Genomic DNA, 23,497 nt, shown 5'->3' on the forward strand with positions numbered 1-23,497 from the left:
CACTTCCAGTGGACAATATAAGAGGGTAAGGTAAATCAAAATGAATCACTTCTATTTTTTTTTTTTTTAAATCTTCTATCTTTTTAGGGCTGCACTCGTGGCATATTGAGGTTGCCAGGCTAGGGGGTCGAAATGGAGCCACGGCCGCATGGGATCTAAGCTGCGTCTGCGACCTACACCACAGCTCATGGCAATGCCAGATCCTTAACCCACTGAGCAAGGCCATGGATCAAACCTGCATCCTCATGAATACTAGTCAGATTCTTCTCCACTAAGCCATGACGGGAACTCCTGAATCACCTCCACATGTTATTAACCCATATTAACCCACTATGAGGTGCTGTTCTAAAAATGCTGAAGAAAAGAAGTTTCTCAGTCATAGTACTTTTATTCCATAGCAATCACAATTGTTTGCTATCATCTACTGGCTGTGTGACCTTTCATAAACTAGTTAATCTCTCTAAAATAGTGATAATACTTACATCTGGGGTCTACTGTGATGATTAAATGACAAGTATCTAAAATGCTCAACTGTGTTGGAACGTACTAAGAAAGCCACAGATGGTATTTGTCGCTTTGTTCCATTTTTGAAATAGCCGCATGAAAAAAATTTTATATCTGATTTTCAATAACGTCTACCCTTTGAATTCTATTTTTAGTTACAAATTTATTCCCTTAAAATAATATTCATAGATATATAAGTACAACTAAATGACTGTGCTGTACACCTGAACTAACACACTTGTGAACACAAGTCAACTACAATAAAAAACTAAAAATTTTAATAGGAAAAAATAATATCCAATACAAAGTAAAAAAATCAGAAAAGCTTTTTATCATCATACTTAAGTAAAAGTCATTAAAAATTGAAATTTTAAAATGTTACTAACCTGGATTTAGAGCAAAATTATCTATTAAACTCTTCCAAGCAATAAAAGCTATTTTTTTAATCATGGGTGCTCCACTACGAAATCCCAGTTCTTCTAGCTGTAACAGAGAATTTATGAAACTCCCACTTCGATGCAAGGTCTAAAAAGGAAAAAGCAATAAGTTATTTATCTGTCTGAAAGACTATACTGGCCCTAACAGTGATTATCTAATTCATTCAGTGTTAACTATGTAAAAATACAAGGAATTTAAATTTTTTAAAGTACTGAATTCTGTATGTATATTCAAAATTCACCAAAGTTCCATGAAGTAGATAATACACAATATTCCAAAAACATTAAAGAATATTTGGAATGTTAGATAAACCCCAAATTTCACTAAAAATATTTTACAAAGTATTCATATAAGAAAATTTGACTATTACAGAAAAAGTAAGAGGCATTCCTCTGTGGCACAGCAGAAATGAATCTGACTAGTTTCCATGAGGATCCTTGGCCTCGCTCCATAGGTTGAGGATCTGGCGTTGCCATGAGCTGTGGCGCAGGGCACAGACACTACTCAGATCCCACATTGCTGTGGCTGTGGTGTCACAGGAGCTGTAGCTCTGATTGACTCCTAGCCTGGGAACTTCCATATGCCATGGGTATGGCCCTAAAAAGCAAACAAACAGAACAAAAAAATAAGAAATTAACCCTGAAACTATTCATCTTTTCAGATGTACTGAAAAGGGCAGGGAAAATAATTAAGTGAAAAACGACAAGTAAACAATGCTTCCCAAGAAAAGAAACACAAAAAGAACAGTAACAATCATAAGTAGCTCTAGTCCGTATGTAATCTGAAAAGAACAGAAATATGGAGTTCCCATCGTGGCCCTGAGCTGTGGTGTAGGTCACAGGCGCAGCTCAGATCCTGAGTTGCCGTGGCTGTGGCGTCGGCCGGCAGCTGCAGCTCCAATTAGACCCCTAGCCTGGGGATGTCCACTGCTGCAGGTACAGCCCTGAAAAGACCAAAAACACAACCAAAAAACCCCAGAAATAAATAGTGAAAAAAAATTGCTTTGAAATCCACAAAAATCCACAAGAAAGCTACTAGAGCTAATAAAATAATTTCAGCAATGTTGCAAAATACAAAACCAACACAGAAAAGTCAGTTTTTTTCTACATAACAGCAACCAACATCTAAAAAGGAAATCAGGAAAGCAATTCCATCTACAATAGCACCTTAAAAAAATTAAACACTTAGAAATTTATTTAATCAGAGGTTAAAAGATTTTTAAACTAAAAGCTACAAAGTACTGTTGACTACAATGGAAAAAACCTAAATAAATGGAAAACCATCCTGTGTTCACAAATACAAGATTTAACATCATTAAAATGTCGATACTACCCAAAGCAATCTACAGATTCAACAATCTGTATTGTGTTGAATTTTTATTTTTCACGGAAAAACAAAAGTTGATCCTCAAATTCATTATGTAATTATAAAGAATGCCAAATAGCCAAAAACAATTAAAAAAAAAAGTTCAAAGACTCATCTCCTTGACTTCCAAACTATTACAAAGCTATACTAATGAAAGCATGTGATAAAGACATAAGGACAAACACAAAGAATAAAGATCCTAAAAACAGACTCACATACACTGTCAGCGGATTTTCAACAAGAGTGCTAAGACCATTCAACATCAAGTCTTTTTAACAAATGGTGCTTGGCAAAGTGAGTATCCACACGCAAAAGAATGAAGCTAGATCCTTGCCTTCCACCATATACAAAAATAAACTCAAAATGGATCAAAGATCAAAACTTCTGAATAAGTGAATACAGAAATAAAGTATAAAAGAGGTTACCAGGGGCTGCACAGAGTGGGGAAAAGGGAGTCACTGCTATTTAACATTTATAGTTTTTGTTGGGGATGGTGAAAAAGTTCTGGGTATAGATAGTGATGATTACATAACCGTTAATATTAATGCCACTGAACTCTATCAGAAGTCTGTTATACCGTGTCTATTTACCACAATTCTCCCCCTTTCCCCCAAAAAAGCTGGCTTAAAGGCAGAACATACAGTCAGTTCTCATTATTTGCCATAGTTATGTTCTACAGAGTTGCCTCAACACTGAATTAGCAAATTATAAGCAATGGCTTCTAAGGAAAATGCAGGGTTAGGTGCCTATAAGCCTCTGATCACATTTCATCAACCATCTGACATATTACCTTGTTTTATGTTTACTTTTGTTTAAAGACATCTTATTTCATATACTGCTGACTCAGTTAATACTAAACTGCCGCCTACATAAAGTTTACCCAACACATGTATTTTCCCCCTACAACACATCACACCCTTTCCCTGCCTAGGAACCACAGAGAGCACTGTAACACGACATTTGAGGGCCATTTAAATCTGAAATCATAGGGTTTCTGGTGTGCCAAAGCGGGAATGACTCTGACTAGGAACCATGAGGTTGCCAGTTTGATCCCTGGCCTCAATCAGTGGGTTAAGGATCTGGCGTTGCCCTGAGCTGTGGCGTAGACTGCAGGCACAGTTCCGATTATACCCCTAGCCTGGGACCCTCCATATGCTGCGGGTATAACCCTAAAAAGAAAAAAAAAAAAGAAAAAAAAAATCTGAAATCACCAAGAAAAAGCATAAACATGAAAAATGTGACACTAAATAGATCATGAAATGGACATCTGCTTTTGTTTTTGCTTTTTAAGGCTGCACTCACAGCATATGAATGTTCCCAGGCTAGGGATCGAATCTGAGCTACAGCTGCCATCCACAGCCACAGCCACAGCAGATACGAGCTGCATCTGCAACCTGCACCCTAGGTTACAGCAACGCCAGATCCTTAGCCCACTGAGCGAGGCCAGGGATCAAACCCGCAACCTCACGGTTCCTAGTCAGATTCATTTCTACTGCGCCACAATGGGAACTCCTGCTTTTGTTTTTTTGTTTTGTTTTGTTTTATGGCTGCACCACCACATTTGAAAGTTCCAAGGCCAAGGATGAACCCGAGCCACAATTGTAACAACACTGGATCCTTCAATACCGGGCCAGGGACTGAACCCACACCTCGGCAGCAATCCAAGCCACTGGCAGTCGGATTGTTAACCCACTGTACCACAGTGGGAACTCCAAAAAGGACATTAAGAGCTGAAGCAAAAACGCAAAACATAATCTCACTCAACCTCAGCCAGAAACATGCACGCTGGAAGACAATTTCTTTTGCCAATCTACATGTCCAGAACTGACTGAAAAAGCAGCACAAATACTGATATTGAGTTTACAGATAAATTTTAGTAAGCAGGCCAATTTTTATAAATGACACATATGAATAATGAGGACCAACTGTACTACAGAAAGTTAAGAAATTAAAGGGTCTGGTATGTAAAAGCTGTTCATTAACTGTGAACTTACCTTCCCAAGAAGCTTGACAAACAAAGGCCATAATTTTAACACATATGTCTCATTTTTACTCATAAATAGCTTCTGGAGTTCTGAAAGTAATTTCTGAAAACAAAAGCAAAAATATGTACCAAAAAAAGACTCTTGGAAAGGAAAAAAATTCACTACTGTCTCAGCCAAGTAACTTTTCCTAATATTTTACCAGGAAAACTTTCACACACATACCAAAGCATATAGAGCTTTACAGTAAATAAATGTCCAAGTACAGATACCACTAAAATTTTATTATGCTTGTTTTATATCTGGCCATTCTTCCATCCATCAATAGATTATTTTTTTTCTACCAATTTACTTTTCCCTAAGAACTACAGCATGCATATCAAGAGAGCTCAAATCATAACGTCCTCTATTCTCACTTTACTAACTTTAAAAATACATTAATAGCTTCATGGGCAACACATCCGAGAAAATTTAAGGTCAAATTTATTAAGAATTTTACACAGTGGACCCTTGAACAATGTGGCATTTAACTGTGCCGTCCACTTATAGGCAGATTATTTTTCAACAGTAAATACTACAGTACTACACAGTCTGTGACTGGTTGAATCCAAGAATGCAGAGTAACTGCAGATGCAGAGGACAGACTATAAATTACATGTGGACTAAATCCAAGCTGTTCAAGGGTTCACTGTATACATGCTCTTAAACACTTAATAAAAAAGACACTGGAGTTACTTTTAAAACTCTAAACGTTACCACTAGGCATTCTGAATTTAAAAAAATAAACAAAACCCCAGGTTTTAGAATCTGGAAGGCTCCCTCACTGCCTGGACTACTGTACTATCTCCCAACTCCTCTCCCCTCTGGACTGCAACCCCCTTAGAGTCTATTTTCAACATAAGCACAGTGATCCCTTTAAAGACCAAGTTAACACACACATCACTTGTAGACACAAAACCTTCAAATACGGTTTTTAATATAACCCACAGTGAAAACTAAATGTCTTACATGGCTCCCAAAGTCCTATGTGATCTGGCCCCGTTTCTGACATCATCTCCTGCTCTGATTCTCATTCGCTCTATCATACTCCCCAGTGTTCACGAACACAACCTAGTACACACTCATCATAGCAAGGCCTTTTGCTTTTATGGTTCCTCCTGCCTAGAACACGCTTACTCTGTATCATCAAACAGCTACCTCCTGTACTGCCTTCAAACCACTGTACAAATAACCTATTCTTTCCTTCCCTGACCACCTCAGGTACTTCCTCTCAGACAGCATTTTCCATCTAGTTCCGTTTTCCATTATTCTTCTTATTAAACATATTATATAATAAAGTATATGTTATAATAAGCTAGAAAATAAGCCCTACAACAATTTGTTTTTGTTCGCTGCTATACACACAGCGCCTGAAATAATGCCTGTATATACAGATGCTCAATAAATGTTATAAACTTGAAAAACCTAAAACCTGGGGGAAATGGCAACTTTAGGAAACAGCACACACTAGATGCACATTTGTGTGCATTACATTTATAGCTCCAGGGAGGATGCTATAACACCCCAGATAGCAATGAATCAGTTAAAGCTCTCCTTTTTCCAAAAATGCAACTTCTTTCAATCACCATTCTTTGGGGATAAAGTAAAATGCCCCAGATTGTAATAACACTAAATAGATAGCTCTCTTCCTTACTGTGTTGTAGGAGCAGTATGACTACACTAACTTAATTCTTTGGGTTTTTTTGTTTTGTTTTTCTTTTTCAGCAGCACCCACAGCTTATGGAAGTTCCTGGGCCAGGGACTGAAGCTATGCCATCACAGAGACAATGCCGGATCCTTAACCCGCTACACCAGAGCAGAAGCTCTAGCAATTCTGTTTTAAAGAGGGACTTCTTAGATCACAGTGCAATTACACAAACATGAGCCCTAAACTTGGTGTAAAACCTTACAATGCAGTACCCCCAAAATCCTTAAAGTATTACTTACAGTAGTCATGAGCTGCTCTGTGATAGATGCTATTTCTTGCTGTTTCTGAAGCAACAATGGCATCCCCATCTCTAGAGCAGTAGCTCCCCGTAAATGTACCTTTTGAGCCGAATGAACCACTAAAGGTATGACCACTTTTGCCCACCTAATTGACTCTTCCCCCATTTGAATTGGGGCTTGTTCAATTAGCCTATAACAGAGAAATCAATGACTAAATTAGTTTGACCTCACCTTTTACACTTAAACGACAGAGTATGGTCCATTTGTTTTAGAACAACACATATGCACATACACACAGACAGACATAAAAAATAAAGCTAATTTTTAACTAATTTGTAGATTTCTATTTCATAAATTCTGACAAGAGAATATATCACCTTGCCTTCAGATTAGAAGTTTTAAAATACTAATCATTTTTACACAACTAAATTTTTGATAACCTATATGGGAAAATAATCTGAAAAAGAATGGATCTGTGTATGTATAACTGAACACTCTGTTGTACAGCAGAAATTAACACAGCACTGTAAATCAATTGTTCTTCAATATTTTTAAAAATGAAAAGAATTCAATATTCTTACAGAAGATAGCTAGAGAACCATGATATTCTGTGAACATAAGAGTATCAGAACACTAATTAGTTAAATAATATAGTTCAACAACTAAAGAAAAAACTTTCAAAGAATGAAAAACAAGGCAAGACAAAGCTTATCAATAAGGTTCTGCTGTTGGCATAACCATTAGGAAAAGCAGGAATGGACAGGAAGAAGAGAGGGTATTTTCCTGTTCCTCTATCTGTTGTTGGGTATTATTAATGCTTTACTAAATACCCCCTTATAGCCCATTCAGTCTATATTATTTTTTAAACTCTTCCAAAAGCGTTAACAGGGATAATTTTTTAAAGCACAGCTGTGTGAGCAGCAACAGCATAACCAAGACTTTATTTTTTAGACTGTCTCAATAAAAGTAAAGAAGCCTAGTAACTTCTTCCTGTTACTTTTTGAGACTTATGGTCTATTAAGACATTCCCGTCTTTATTAACATCTAACTCAAAATCCCAAAAGTCTACTCCTTAAAACTTCTAAATTTACTGAAACTACTCTTTCAATTTGCATAGCATCCAAACTCATACCTTATGATGACATTTAATGCTTCATAATCAACAACAGCAGAATGCATCTCTCCTCTATTATATACTATTTCTAATGAATCAATTATACTGGACACCTGAAAGATAGAACCAAGTAAATACAAATCAAAGAAGCCTGATTTTTTGTTTGTTTGTTTTTCTGCTTTTTAGGGCCACACCTGCAGCATGTGGAAGTTTCCAGGTTAGGGGTCGAATCAGAGCTGCGGCTGCTGGCCTACGCCACAGGCACAGCCATGCTGGATCCAAGCCGAGTCTGTGACCTACACCACAGCTCATGGCAACACCAGATCCCCAACCCACTGAGAGGCCAGAGATCGAACCCGCATCCTCATAGATACTAGTCAGATTCACTTCCACTGGGCCACAATGGGAACGCCTAAGCCTGAATTTTTTAAGTAACAGGTGGTTAAGAAGACATACACAAAAACTATACTCACTACTTTGCCAAGAACTTCAGGGGGAAACGTCTGCTTGGATATCACCCAAAGTGCCCTAGTACGAACATTTTTATCTGAACTCTTAATAGTATCATTCAGTTTTGAAAGCAGTTCTTGAATAATTGTCTCTGAAAAATAAGTAGTTTTAATTATACGGAATCATTTACATCCTTTAAAATCTCAAACATTAAAAAAAAATATTGCTGTTCTCGTCACCATCAAAAGAGATAGTAGACTCCAAATCAGCAATCTTTTGCAAATAAAATAATTCTATATGGTCACATTACTAAGTCTTAACATATAAGTCAATTTTTGGCAAGATGTTATGAATCCTATCTCTGTTCCAAAATGAACAACTTTAGACTGCTAACATTTTGCTATATAAAAGAGCAGAAAACTTTTCCCTCAGAAAAAAAGATGGTAATTAACTTTCTGGTATCTTTATTCCCTATCCCTAATTTCTCCTCTCTAAAAATCACTTCCCAGGTTTCCTTCACCATGACAAGCTACAAGAATTAAGATTACAGTTCTCCCCAATATCCGTGGGTGATTGGTTCCAGGACTCCCCACCCCTAAATGTAAAAATTCAAGAGATGCTTAAGTCCCTTACATAAAACAGCATAATACTCAGCCCTTCATATCCACAGTTTCTGTACCCAAGGATAGGATACAGAGCCAAGGGTGCTTGAAAACTCAGAAAAGCATCAGATCCTGTGCTTTCATTACCATTTTTAACCCCAAATTATCTCATTTACCACTCTGTAAAAGAACTTCTCAAATTAGCATGTTCCTTAATGCATGCTTGTATAAAATAAATGACCATTTAACTTTCAAAATTAATTCCACCTAATTATTAACTTCCAAATTAGATGTTTTCATAGAGAAGATTCAGTTTTCATAGCAATTATTATTTTTTTGCTTTTTCGGCCACACCTGCAGGATATGGAAATTCCTAGCCTAGGGGTCAAATTGAAGCTGCAGTTGCCAGCCTACACCACAGCCACAGCAATGTGGGATCCAAGCAGTGTCTGCAACCAACACCACAGCTCATGGCAGTGTCAGATCCTTAACCCAATGAGTGAGGCCAGGGATCCCTCACTTGCATCCTTATGGATACTAGTTGGGTTCATAACCCGCTGAGCCACAACAGGAACTCCAGAGCAATTGTTTTTAAATAGACTTTTCTTTTGGAGTAAACTGTGTGTGTATGGGGCCAGGCCAGGGGCGGGGGGAGTTGGCCACACCCAAGGCATGTAGAAGTTTTTGGGCCAGGGATGGAACCTGTGCAGCATGTGCAGCCTGCGCCATAGCTATGACAACACCAGATTCTTAACCCACTGCACCACAGGGAACTTTCATAAACTCTAAAAATATTAAATCATAAGAAATTTACCTGATAATGCTGATGTAATTTTAGGATTATATAAGCAAAACCCCAAGGCCTGTAGAGCAGCACTACTGAGCTCTGAGTTTTGACTGGTTATGTGATTCTATAAAAACAAAATCATATTTGTTACAAACAAGTATGACTGTAAATCAATTTTTAGCCAGGAAAAGTTGATTAAAAAACAAAATTACATTTTAATCCCAACAACAAACAAATCCTTGAGGGAAGATTAAAAAAGGAAAAGAGAAACTAGATAGTGATCAGCTAAGAATATTTTTCTTAATGAGTATCTCCACACACCTGAAAGAAAAAAAAAAAAGGCAACAAACGGAAGATGCTGAAGACACTAGACAGTAAATAAAGAGCAGGAGCAAAGCCCTTTCACAAAAAGTAAGCAAAAGATTGAAAGGCAAAAGCTGCCATATTAGGCTTAGAGTACAGTGAAAATTCTAACAGAGAGGGAAGGGGTAGAACGTAACATTTACTGAGTGACTGAAGTGTTAGGAGGTTTAAACATTATCTCAGTCTAAAAAAAAAAAAAAAAAAAAATTCTTTCTTCACAACTAGTAGAATTTGAATCCATGACCACCTGGAATTCAGAATCCCAAACCTGTCAAAGGGAGTCTTGCCATATGCCCCAACCCTACACTGACTTGGGACTTTGCATCTTTCTTGGTACCATTTCCTATTCGAAAGTGATTTATCTTTAAATCCTCATATTCCTCTAAAACAGTTATCCAAGGAATTCCTGACTATTTGCTACTCTTGACCAGGAAAAATAGTAAATGTTAGTAATTAAACATAAGAACAGACACTTCCCTGGAGCACCCCTTTTATAATTAATGAAACCAAACATTTGAAATATCAAACCCTGAGACAGAAAAGGATGTTAAAGCAATCAGTTGAGACAACCACCAATAGATAAAGTCTTAAACACTTAAGACTATCTCCAAGATAGCAGTAGCATCTGTGCAATCAACTGTTATTAATCACCCACATGCTTCTAAATAATTATTCATCTGGCATTTTAGTTACAAACCCAATTTCCAACAATGCAACCTGACTCATGCAAATGAGTTCCTGATCCTATATGCTCTCAAACACCAAATACATGATGCCTGTCTTCATCACATCAACTATACTGCTGAAATGTGGAACATGACAATGAAGAAAAATGGTAAATAATAGTAAGTAATACCATTAATACCGTTTATAATATTAATAAATCTTGAACTACTACACAATAAAGTTCTTTCTTACATGAACAAAAAGCACTGACTTTAACAAATACAGTAGGGTGGCTAAGGCATTACCCCCAATGCTTCAACATTTAGCCAGAAAACACACTAAAACGTGCAATAAACATCTTGATGGAATAATCCTGTCTAAAAGCATGAAAACAAGGTTGTAAAAATAAGAACTCAAAGGGACTGTGGAGATTTAGTTTAACCTCTGAATTCTAAAAACAAGGAACTTAAAAGTTAGGTGTAAAGGAAAGTCACAAAACCACCATATAAGCAAGTGAGGACAAGGGCACTGGTTCTTGGTTTGATATTAAACTATATGACTTCCCTATAAACAAGCAAACAAGATAACCATAGTAAGGATTTTTTTAACCAAGCAACTGCGGCAAAAACTGAGGGTAAGATTTAAAAAAAAAAAGAATGTTACCCACACAGTAAATGAATGACAAAATTATAGAATCATTTATTTAGAAATGGATTGCTACAAACAGATTACTGAACTCTGATCACCACTTTTACATTAAGAATGCAAGTTTTGGATTCAAGTGCCTTGGCAACTTCAGGCAAGTTAAACCAATTTCTTCTGCAAAGTGGGGATTAAAGAGTAACCCCACTGGGACATGGAGGATTGGAGGACTAAATAAGAGAAAACACGTAAGGTAATTAAGACAGCACTCAATACACTGTAAATCCTCAAACAGTACTATAATAATACTACTGTTATTTAACTTTACGTTCAAAGTTGAGTTGGCAAAACATTTTCCCCACAAAGTAAAAAAGCTATTTAATAAACAACAAAGATACATACCTTTAAAACTTTGAAGAGCCGAGGAAGTTTTTTCTCAATTTCTATAATGATTTCTTTTCCCTCTTCTCCAGTCATACGACTTAAAAGCGGAAAGAACACAAGTTCATGCAATTGGAAGACATAAAAAAACTATAATCACTCCCTGAAATACCTGCATAATCTTTTTAAATGTTATATTAGAACTCTGGCAAATTAACTGACTCAGTGCTTAAGATAACTTAATATATAATACAGTATACAACTGAAATAAATGCAAAGCCGCCCTCACAATAACTTGTGCATCCATAGACACATTTTGACAGTTTCACTATGTAAAAGCGAAATCTATCCCTACTTAGAAATTTACTCAAATCTTCATCATTTTGTACCTGCTGTTAACCCTTTTCCAGTAATTTCCAAGTAACTCTAAGTAACTCAGAAAAATACGGTCTGCGGGGAAAAAATAAGCCGCGAAGCATGTGCGATTTAAATTAAACTCGGCTTATTGCTCTCTACTAAAAAGCCAATTCTGGGTTGCCCCACACTGTTCCAAGACAGAGATGGCTTACACTGAAAAACCTCTACTCCAGCACGCTTACTTCCAAGCAAACTTTCCCTAACCCTTTGCAAGCGAGACACACGTGCGGGCTTCCTCATTCCAAACACACGCCTCAAGGGCAGCAGCCCCCGCAACAGTGAACGTCACTGAGCACATACCTTCCCCACGACCAGCCCGCGACCCGAGCGCCCGCACAGCTCCCAGACTCTAGAATACACAAGCTCGCTTGCTGCGCCCCACCTGCAGTACCCTCTCCCCGAGACCCACCAGGGCGCCCCACCCCCACCCCCAGCAGGCCTCACCTGGTCAGAGTCAGGTAAGCGTCGGTCTGCTCTCCTTGGGAGGCGGAAGGGTCTTCCAGAGTCTCCAACAGCGGCGCCAGGTGGCTCGGACCCGGGGCGGTCATGTCGGCCACCCTGCGGCCCGGACCGGAAGAGGGGAAGAGCCGGTGACCGAGGGAAACAACCCCCTCCGCGGCCCGGCAGGGACCCGGCCCCAGAGCCCCACGGCGTCCACGCCGCGAGCTCCTGGAGGCGGAGGGACCCACAGTCCGAATCTCCGCCTGCCCCGCCACACGCACCCAGGCCCACGCCGCGCCCCAGCCCAGGCCCGCTCCCGCCACCACTTTCCCGGGCAGCTTTCAACAGGGGGAGGAGACCGGCGGGGGGCGGGAGAAACCCGGGGCGCGAGGCGTCTCGCCGCGAGGGGGCGGAGGATGCGCCGGGCCGAAGCTCTCCAGCCGCCCAACACTGGGATCCCAATATTCACCCCACGTACAAAGACAGGCCTGCGTCTCCTCCGCCGTCGCCCCGTAGCACCTTGAGGCGGCCAGAGCTCGACTTTTCCGGCTCGGGCTGTTTACTCACGCGTGCGGCCAGCTCCCTCCTAAACCAAGATGGCGGCGGGGGCGGGGCCCGGAGCGCGCGCGAGTGGGGCAGGCCTAGCCGGAGAGGCTCGAGTCAATCCAACAGGCGGTGGCGCACCGGAGTCATCGATCACCTCTCTCCCTCTCCTGCTGTGTCCCCTCCCTGCCCCCCAGGTCACCTTGCAGGTGGTTGGGTTAAATTTAACCAGCGAGGGTCTTGAAATTCAAAATGTAAATCGCCAAAGTTCACCGATTTTAAAGGTAGTGGGTCTTCAGACTGTCTTCAAATTGCAATTCCAGTATTTGTTAAAGTATTGGCAACAACTCATTTAGCAAGAGGAGATAATTGGATGGTGATGTTTAAGACTAAGAGTTGCACCAGCTATAATGGAAAAAAATAAAAATCATTATATATATATAAAAAAAAGACTAAGACCTGCATTTAGATTGGTCTAGATTCCAACCTCTTGTTCTTCATGACCTTGGCAAGTTAATCAACCTTTTTATGCCTCAACTTCCTCCTCAGTAAAATAGGGATGATAATAGTATCCAATTCAGGAGAAAGCCAAGTGAGAAAAGGTTGGAGAGGCCAGGGACTCTCAAGTTTTAAGTGTACATAACAATGGCCTGGGGCTATTCATAATTAAACTGCAAGCTTCTGGGACCCGCCCTTAGGCATTGTGATTAGGTAGATTTAGGTAGGATCTGCATTCTTCTATTAGGCCTCAGAGGTTGAAGGGTGGGGTTTGGCTAGGACTTAACACTTGGAGAAACTACAGCAAACTCTTTTTTTTTTTTTTTTTTTTTCGTCTTTTTGCCTTTTCTAGGGCTGATCCCGCGGCATATGGAGGTTCCCAGGCTAGGGGTCGAATCGGAACTGTAGCCACCAGCCTACGCCAGAGCCACAGCAACGCGGGATCCGAGCCACGTCTGCAACCTACACCACAGCTCATGGCAACGCTGGATCCTTAACCCACTGAGCGAGACCAGGGATCGAACCCGCAACCTCATGGTTCCTAGTCATATTTGTTAATCACTGAGCCACGACGAGAACTCCTACAGTAAACTCTTAATGAAAGTTGGTTCTTAGTGCTAATATGTTGCTCCCCTTTTCCTAGACCTCTGAGTCCTCTTGAGTAATTTTGTCAACTTTAAACCAGGCAACTAAGACCCAACAGCATCTGGTCCTTCCACTGTGGCCTCATGGGTTCTCTGCACCTGGCTTGAGCTTTTACTTATCCACACACGACTATTAGCGGTGGTTTGCCCTTTTCTGTGTTATCTGCACCTAGCAAATCCTCTGCCAAACAAAGCGCTCAACACAGAGCATGTTTTTTAAACAAAAAGATGAAAGAGAGGGAAGGAGACCTACAACTTTGTGTGAGCCAACCTACAGAAATAGGAAATAATGAGCTGTGTCTGGTTAAGTGTAGAGACACTATGGAAGTAATGTCGGAGAAAGGTTTTCAGTGCAGCCTGATAAGTTCCTTAACCTTTGAAGGGGAATTTGCTCCTCATTTTCTGGTCACAAGCACAACAACCCAGATATTTAAGATGGTGAAGTCTCATCTGGCTCAGTGGCAGAGAACCCAGCTATTAACCATGAGGATTCAGGTTCCATCCCTGGCCTCCTGGCCTCGCTCAGTGGGTTGAGAATCTGACGTCGCCACAAGCTGCAGTGTAGGTCACAGATATGGCTCAGCTCCTAAGTTGCCATGGCTGTGGAGCAGGCTAGCAGCTGCAGCTCCGATTCGACCCCTAACCTGAGAACTTCCATGTGCCCCAGTGCAGCCCTAAAGAAAAAAAAAAAGGAAGGTTAAGAAGTTATTAGTCAATGAGTGAAATATGTGGGCAGGTTTGCAACACTGAGTTTCAGTATAATGGAGCTGTTGTATAGGAAAGTGAAAGATGATCCTGAAACCCTATTTTTTTTATGGTAGCTATGAGATTAGTGGATAGTGGAAAGAACACTGAGTTTGCCTTAAGACAAGTACCTTCACCCAATCCTTGTGTGCCTTATTTGGCTTTACTGTCTATCACTTATCACTATCTGATATTACATTATATATCTATTTTTAATTGTCCCTTCATTAGAATGTAAATTTCTTGCATATAGGGTCTTCGTCCTATTCTCTCTCTCCTTTTTTTTTTCCTTGCACCTCATTGCATCTGGAGTTCCTATTCCAGGGATCTGATCTGAGCCACAATTGCAACCTATGCCACAGTAGCAATTCCAGATCCTTAACCCACTGAACTGGGTAGGGGTTCCAACCTGCATCCCAGCACTTCATAGACACCACAGACCCAGTTGCACCACAGCAAGAACTCCTGTTCTATTTTTTTTTTTTTTCTAATTGATCATTTGTAACAAAGAGGTTGGAATGTTCATCCTTCTCTTTCAAATGTGTAGAACTATGATCTCCCTAAAATGTTATGTAATATTTTATCATTGTCATTCCCATACCTGAAATCCTTTTGCAGTTCCATCAACCACAGGATGAATTGCAAAACTCTTGGCATAACACGCAAGCCTATTATTTGGACCACTGCTTCACCTCTAGCCTTGCCCCCACGTCAGCCAGATTCTGAATAGCTTGCCACGATCTCTAACTTTTCTATGTCTTTAAAGGCCTGTGTTGTTTCTTGTGTTTAGAACATTAAGTCAATTTTTCAAATGTAATCAATGATTAACTAAAATCACATCTTTTAAAAATTTTTATTTTTATTTTTATTTTTCAGCCTCCCTGTAGCATATAGGGTCCCCAGGCCAGGAATCAGATTCCAGCGGCAGTTAAGGCAATACCTGATCATTAACCCACTGTGCCTGCGAGGGGTGGAACCTGTGTCCTGGGGCTGCAGATCCTGTTGAGCAACAGCAGGAACTCCTAAAATCACATCTTTTAATGAAGTCTTTCACTCATCTACTCTATCCCAATGGAGAATTAAATGTTTCTGTCTCTATACTGACATAGCTCTTTGTTCATAGACCTGCTAAAATGAGTATCTCATTGGTTTGGCTATAAACTGCTGAGGCAGAGTTGAGGGTTAGCCTTGGGGGGAATTAGGTTTTAGCCATTATCTCAGTCGGTGCCCCCTCCTTGGTTCCTTGATCTTTACCCAGTCTGATCTAAAGTACTAGGAGAGTCTTCCTCTCTCCGGTCACACCAGGCTCCTCTGCACCCACTCCCCAGGGAACCATGTGAAGTCTCAAGATCTCCCTCAGCGAGACAGCCCTTGAGACCACGTACCGGTACCCCTCTGTGAGTTCGGTGCTGGAGGAGATGGACCAGGACCCTGAGGCCCCTAGTGCCCACATCCCACCAGCAGCCCAACCTGACATAGAAGAGGATAAAGAATAGCTGCTATTGCTGCAACGGGAGCTCCAGGGTGGGCTTCACTGCAATGCCCTGATAGTGGATGAGTCTTGCCATAGGTGACCCTCTTCCAACACAGGGATATACCTCCCTTCCTCCCAGAACTGAAGATCCTGATGCTCAGAAGATCCAGAGCAGACAGACCCTGAAAAAAAGTCTGGTGGGGAAGGGTAACCAACATCTTCAAACTTGCTTTCTTCATCCTGTTTCTGGGGGCAGAGGCAATTGCTCAGTTTCCACCCTCAGCAGATGTGCTGGTGCATCCGAGATGATTCAAGATCCCCCTTCAAGTCCTGAGGAGGAGCACAGAGCTCACTGGGGTGGGGATGCAGCACCTTCTCCATCTCCGTGGGCAGGGTACACTCTTCCCACAGTCTCCCACCACTCCCTCGGGGCTCTCAGGATGTAAAGCAGCCACCCCCTGGGAGGCCTGGCCCCCACTCCATTTCCAGGCACCTCTCCTTCCTGTTCCTTAGGTCAATCCCCTTTTGTTTACAGCTCCTGCCTCCTCTCTGGACTACAGTCTGGTTTACAAACCCCATCAGTTCCCAGCCCCACCTGCCAGAGTCCCTGGTTTACAAACCCCATCAGTTCCCAGCCCCACCTGCCAGAGTCCCAGGTTTACAAGCCACACCGCCTGGAGGTCCACATGGAATCCTCTCCTCTGGCCTAAGCAGTCACCTCATTGGGAGTGACCTGTGGCTATGGCTTATTTCACTTTTGCTCAGTATTACTGTGTCAGTTTTCTCCAAGAGGGATGGCTGGGAACCTTGACTCTGAATGCCCCACCCTCCAGTTAATTAATTCTGTTCCTCCTAGTGGTTCACAATTGAACTGCAGGAAGGGGGTGAATAATGAGACACCTCTACTCTCTTCCCACTTTTGTTCTTCCTTCTCCATTGCCTGTTTCTGTTTGTTTATTTGTTTATTTTGTTTTTTAACTTTCCATAATAAAATGGAACTCTCTCCGGAAATAAATAAATAAATAGGAGTTCCCATTGTGGTCAGCGGAAATGAATCTGAGTAGGAACTGTGAGGTCGTGGGTATGATCCCTGTCTTGCTCAGTGGGTTAAGGATCTGGCATTGCCATAAGCTGTGGTGTAGGTCGCAGAGGTGGCTCAGATCTGGCATTGCTGTGGCTGTGGCATAGGCCGGCAGCTATAGCTCTGATTTTACCCCTAGCTTAGGAACCTCCATGTGCTGCAGGTGCGGCCCTAAAAAGCAAAAATAAATAAGTAAGTAAAAAAAGCACTAGGAGATTACAGAATCAAGACCAATCCCATTCCCTGCCTAGACGCTTCTCCAGACACACTTCCAGTTCCCAAGCTTTTCTTTTATAGTATTTCTGAAACCGCAACCATGGACCTGCCCTCAATGAGCAATAAATTATTACTACTTAACACTCAATAAATATTTTGAATTAACTTGTCCATGTATTAATTCATCCATCCTTTCATCAGTTCATTCAGATAATTCACAACTTCTATATTCTTTCCTTCTCTAAATCCTTCATCTGTTTCGCCTCAGAACACCTCCATAAAAAAGTCTTACACCCTCAAGCCAATAATCCTGTCTAACTTCTCTTCTTGTCTTTAATCACCCATTACTCGGCAACTATCAAGCCTATAATTTTACATCTATCAGTGACTTCTTTCTCTCTGCCCTGGCGATCCTAATGATCCTTCCTACTAATTCTTAGATCTATTCCCCCAGGGTGTACTTAGGATCCAGTTTATGGCCTAAATATTTCAGGATTATAATATTGCTTTTGAAAAGTATTGTTACTTATTGAGTACTAGGTGTTATATTATCACATTTACTCCTCACAATAGTTCTAAGATGAAGTACTTTTCCTGGATTTACAAATAAGCAATGTGAAGATTAAAAAGAGCCAACTTTAAGGTAGTCATGTAGTCACTCCAAAGCCAATCTATTTAAGCTGCTTTCATTTATCAACATTTAATGAGCTCTGCCCAGTGGGGTATGGTTTTCATTGTAGATTTACTCTTGAACATTGTAGAAAAAATTCAATATAAAGAGGCCTATGATGGAGTTCCCATCATGGCTCAGTGGAAACGAATCTGACTAGTATCCATGAGGACGCAGGTTCGATCCCTCACCTCTATCAGTGGATCAAGGATCCGGTGTTGCTGTGAGCTGTGGTGTAGTTCAAAGACATAGCTTGGATCTGGTGGGGATGTGATTGCGGCTGCGGTGTAGGCTGGTGGGCTACACCTCTGATTCGACCCATAGCCAAGGAACCTCCATATGTCATAGCTGGGGCCCTAAAAAAGCAAAAAAAAAAAAAATCCTATTAAAGGACTCTTAGGGAGTTCCCACTGTTGTGCAGTAGGTTAAGGATCTGGCATTGTCTCCTCAGCAGCTCAGTTTGCTGCTGAGGCAAGGGTTCCATCCTCCAACCAGCACAGGGGAAAGGAACTTCCATATGCTATGGGTGCAGACAAAAATAATAATAATAATAATAATAAATAAAGGATTTCTATAGGAATTCACTCAGTAAAATAAAGTCTCCATCTGTAATCCAAATTATTAAAGTTAATGCAGTGCACCCAGTTTGGGAGTCAAATAGGTGAGGATTGAAACATGGGCTCTGGAGTTCCCAGCGTGGATCAGCGGTTAATGAACCCAACTAGTATCCATGAGGACACAGTCTCAAACCCTGGCCTCACACAGTGGATTAAGGATCCAGCGGTGCCATGAGCTGTGGTGTAGACTGCAGATGTGGCTCAGATCTGGCGTTGCTGTGGCTGTGGCATAGGCCGGCGGCTACCGCTCAGATTCGACCACCTAGCCTGGGAACCTCCATATGCCATCGATGCAGCCCTAAAAAGACAGAAAGAAAAAGAAAAAAAGAAATACTGGTTCTGCCTAGTGTGCAGCTTGAGGCCTTGCCCCCAAATGGTGAACTTCACTATGTCCTCATCAAAAAAATGAGAAGAAAAACACCCACATCAAAGTTCAGTAAATGAGGGCGTTCCCATTGTGGTTCAGTGGGTTACAAACCTGACTAGTATCCATGAGGATGCAGGCTTGGTAACTGGCCTCGCTCAGTGGGTTAAGAATCCAGTGTTGTCACAAGCTGTGGCATAGGTCTGTTGTTGCTGTGGCTGTGGCATATAGGCCAGCAGCTGCAGCTCCGACTCAGCCCCTGGTCTGGGAACTTTCATATGCCTCATGTGGCCCTAAAAGACAAAAGATAAATAAATAAAAACTAAAAAATAAAGTATGAGACTATAGCCCATCAGCAATAATTTAATGTTATTTTCTCAAAGTGGATCATTGCATCAGAATCACTGGAAAGCTTCTTTATATGCAAATATCTCTCAGACCTACTGAGTAAGAAGTTCCAGGATGAACCCAGTAATCTGCATTTTTAATATACACCCCAAATTATTATTTTCGCTACCAAAATCTGAAATTCCTACTGTGTTTAAGGTACAAATTTTCTTTCACTTTTATAGGACAGCTCTTAGCTATTAATATTACTTGTAATTGGACTACAAATATCTATTTTTGAAAGAACCCACCTACGTATGGCAGAACTCCTTTGCCTATATCTCAAAACATATTCGTGGAGCGAAAACAAAAGTATTTTAGAAGCTCAAGAGCTACAAAGATAATTGAAACTGACAGCCTTGAGGAGCCAAAATGATAGTGACTCATTGTTATGTTTAGGCCTTTGTGGAGAGAACACATAATCACAAACTTAGAAAATTAATCTAGTTTGAATTCATCACCAGGGAAACTCATGGGCGGAATTAAATGCTCTACCTTTCTTGACCACTGGATTAAGGAAATTTTTCTTCAACTATTCTAATAAACTAAATATAACTGAAAATTTTGTTTTGACCTAAATTTGTAAGCTCCATCGTCAGCCTTCAGATGATTCTGGTGGAAATGTAAATTTGTACAACCTATAGGAAGGACAATTTGCAGTATTTATCAAAACTACAAATTCCCAAAATCTTTGATGCAAATATTCCACTTCTAAACAATTATCCTACAAATATACTCATTCATGTACAAAACAAAATTTTCAGACTTTTCTTCAGTGCAGAATAGCTTGATTAAAAAAAATTAGGGAGTTCCTGTCATGGCTCAGTGGAAACAAATCTGACTAGAATCCATGAGGACGCAGGTTCAATCCTTCCTCAGTGGGTTAAGGATCTGGCATTGCTGTGAGCTGTGGTATAGGTTGCAGATGTGGCTCGGTTCTGGCATAGCTGTGGCTGTGGCATAGGCCAGTAGCTACAGCTCCGATTTGACCCCTAGCCGGGAACCTCCATATGCCAAGGGTGCAGACCTAAAAAGACAAAAAAAAAAAAAAAAAAAAAATTTAGAAGTTGTGGCACAGTGGGTTAAGGATCTGGTGTTGTCACCTCTGTGGCTTGGGTTTGGCATTGTTACTTCTGTGGCTTGGGTTTGATCTCTGGCCTGGGACCTTCCACATCCCATGAGTGCAGCAAAAAATAAACAAACAAACAAAACCCCCCAAACAATTAAAAAAAAATAGAAGCAACAAATGAGGACATGTTAAATAGATTCTGGTACACCTATATTGTATAATACTATGCAGCTATCCATGTACTAAGATATAGGGATATCCAAATTTTTTTTTTTTTTTTTTAATGGATCCTTTAACCCACTGCACTGGGCTAGGGATCAAACCCATATCTCTGCAGCCACCTGAGCCACTACAGTTGGATTCTTTATTCCTTTCCTTTTGTTCTTTTTAGGGCTGCACCTGCAAGGCCTATACCACAGCCATAGCAGCTCAGAATCTGAGCCACATCTGTGACCGACACCGAAGCTTGTGGTAATGCCAGATCCTTAACCCACTGAGTGAGGCCAGGGATTGAACCTGCATCCTCGTGGTTACTACATCCTCATGGTTCTCCTCCTCCTCCTCTTCCTCCTCCTTATTCTTCTTCTTTTCCTTCTGCTTCTCCTTCTTCTTCTTCTTTTTGCTTTAAGAACCACTAGTTGGGTTCTTAATCCACTGAGCAACAGTGGGAAGGAATCCAATGCAGTCGGATTCTTAACGCACTGCATCACAGCAGGAACTCCCACTCTATTTTAATAGGAAAAAAAGGTTTCACTGAAAGGAACCAGATATCCTTAGAGAAATGACTAATTCCTGCGCTGGGGTTGAGAAAGAAGAGGCTGGGATACTTTTTTGTGCCAAAAAGTAAACAAGTGTTTTAAAAAATGTTGGGAGCATGTTCAAAGGACTCAGAAGACAGCTTGCAAGTCTCCTACTGGTTAAATCTGGAACACTGGGCTATAAACCATTGAATAAAAAAGAATTCATGAGTCCGTATTAATACTAAAAATGTAAATAAATAAAGGAAGGGAAAGGAATGGCAGAGTTAGGAAATTGCCATTTTGCAACCATGGTAATAATTGCTTCAGGCAATAATCATTAGTAAGTGTTAAAAAAATTTAGCAAAATCTGATGGGGAGCATAGTCTCGAAGTATTTCCTCATAAGATACTTAGAAAATAAGAAGAGAAAAATGGTAACTTTATAATGGAGACACTATGAAAATCACCAAAATGTACACAAACTAATAGCACTGAGGTTTCTTGAGGTAATTCACTGGGGAAACAGCATCACTTCTATGGTATACCTTTCAAAAATTCATAACCTGAATCTATCCATAAGGAAAAAATTACAAAAATCCATATTGAAGGGTGTCCTATAAAACAAAAATCAAGAGGTCTTTTGTGGCTCAGCAAGTTAAATAGATCCAGTGATATCACTGCAGCAGGTTCGATTCCTAGCCCAGAACTTCCCCATGCCATGGGTGTGGGTGTGGCCAAAAACCCCAAAAATCAAACAAACAAACAAATAAAAATTGGCCTATATTCTTCAAATGACAAGGTCATGAGAAACGAAGGAAAGCAGAAGAACTGTTTCAGAATGAAGAAGGTTCAATAGACATGACAACTAAATGCATGCATGATCATGGATCAATAAATTTTGGAAACAATAGATTTTGCTTTAGCTTATCCAACTCAATATCAAAAAAAGAAAAGAAAAGAAGGCAAAAAAAAACAAAAAACAAAAAACAAAACAACAGCCTGATTTAAAAATGGGCAAAAAAAAAAAAAAAAAAAAAAAAGGCAGAAGACCTAAAAAGACATTTTTCCAAAGATGTACAGATGGCTAACAGGCACATGAAAAGATTTTCAGTATCTCTAATTATTGGAGAAATGCAAATCAAAGCCACAGTGAGATATGACCTCACACCTGTCAGAATGGCTAACATCAAAAAGTCTACAAATGTTGGCAAGGAAGTGGAGAAAAGGGAACACTTGTACACTGCTGGTGGGAAAATAAGTTGGCTAAGACACAATGGAAGATAGTATGAAGGTTTCTCAAAAAACTAAAAATAGAACTACCATGTGACCCAGTAATTTCGCTCCTGGGTATATTACAGAAAACAAGCAAAAAAAAAAACAAAAACAAAAACAAAAAAACACTAACTCAAGAAGATAGACATGTACTCCAACATTCACGGAAGCATTATTCGTAGTAGCCAAAAGATGGCAGTAGCCCACGTGTCCATTAACAGATGAGTGGATAAAGAAGATGTGAGACACACACACACACACACACACACACACACACACACACAAAATGGAATACTATTCAGTTGTAAAAAGAATGAAATTCTATCATTTGCAATATGAATGGACTAGAGAGTATTATGCTTCGTGACATGTCAGACAAAAAGACAATATTCTGTTACCATTTACTTGTGAAATCTAAAAAAACAACACAAACAAATGTATATAACAAAACAGAAACGGATCCACAAAAACAGTACACAAAGTGCTTAAAGTAGTTGCTAGTGGGGAAAGGGAAAAGGGGAGGAGCAAGATAGAGGTATGGGAAACTAAATAAGCAACAAGGATATATTGCACAGCACAGGAAAATACAGCCACTATTCTGTAGTAACTTTATTTATTTATTTATTTATTTATTTATTTTTGCCATTTCTTAGGCTGCTCCTGCAGCATATGGAAGCTTCCAGGCTAGGGGTTGAATCGGAACTGTAGCCACCAGCCTATGCAGAGCCACAGCAATGCTGGATCCGAGCCGCATCTGAGACCTACACCACAGCTCACGGCACTGAGCAAGGCCAGGGATCGAACCCGCAACCTCATGGTTCCTAGTCAGATTTGTTAACCACTGTGCCACGATGGGAACTCCAATTTTGTAATAACTTTAAATGGAGTATATTCTATAAAAAATATTGATTCACTGTGCTGTACATTTGAAGGTAATGAAATATTGTAAGTCAGCTACACTTCAATTAAAAAAAATTTTTTTTTTGTTTTAGAAGAGTAGTGAAATTTAAACAAAGTCATGTTATAAGAACTACATTTGAT

At 40.3% G+C, this 23,497-nt stretch overlaps 1 protein-coding gene and 1 long non-coding RNA gene across 9 annotated transcripts in view; one reads left to right on the forward strand and one right to left on the reverse strand.

Annotated features, from left to right (window-relative positions):
• Window positions 1-12,731, reverse strand: part of RIF1 (replication timing regulatory factor 1) — a 62,510-nt gene extending 49,779 nt beyond the window's left edge. For 4 of the 7 annotated variants that reach the window (XM_021076097.2, XM_013990617.3, XM_003359718.6 and 1 more), the window contains exons 1-9: window positions 12,617-12,731; window positions 12,142-12,255; window positions 11,302-11,380; window positions 9,256-9,352; window positions 7,863-7,990; window positions 7,408-7,502; window positions 6,276-6,465; window positions 4,302-4,394; window positions 891-1,029 (exon numbers count right to left, since the gene is read on the reverse strand). In XM_021076097.2, coding sequence (XP_020931756.2) covers window positions 891-1,029; window positions 4,302-4,394; window positions 6,276-6,465; window positions 7,408-7,502; window positions 7,863-7,990; window positions 9,256-9,352; window positions 11,302-11,380; window positions 12,142-12,245 — 925 coding nt within the window. In that variant the 5' untranslated portion in view covers window positions 12,246-12,255; window positions 12,617-12,731. Of the gene's footprint in view, window positions 1-890; window positions 1,030-4,301; window positions 4,395-6,275; window positions 6,466-7,407; window positions 7,503-7,862; window positions 7,991-9,255; window positions 9,353-11,301; window positions 11,381-12,141; window positions 12,256-12,616 lie in introns of those variants that run through there. The other 3 variants (XM_084998644.1, XM_084998646.1, XM_084998645.1) reach the window with 3 other exon arrangements.
• LOC146395728 (uncharacterized) overlaps window positions 11,982-23,497 on the forward strand; it is an 83,960-nt gene continuing 72,444 nt past the window's right edge. For both annotated transcript variants that reach the window (XR_014829043.1, XR_014829042.1), the window contains exon 1: window positions 11,982-12,155. This is a non-coding gene — a long non-coding RNA (uncharacterized LOC146395728). The remainder of the gene's footprint in view (window positions 12,156-23,497) is intronic.

Source organism: Sus scrofa, chromosome 15 (assembly GCF_054392235.1).
Source record: "Sus scrofa isolate SSC_HxYL_T2T_F1_AM1 chromosome 15, Sscrofa_HxYL_maternal_Yorkshire_Landrace_v2.0, whole genome shotgun sequence".
NCBI lineage: Eukaryota > Metazoa > Chordata > Mammalia > Artiodactyla > Suidae > Sus > Sus scrofa.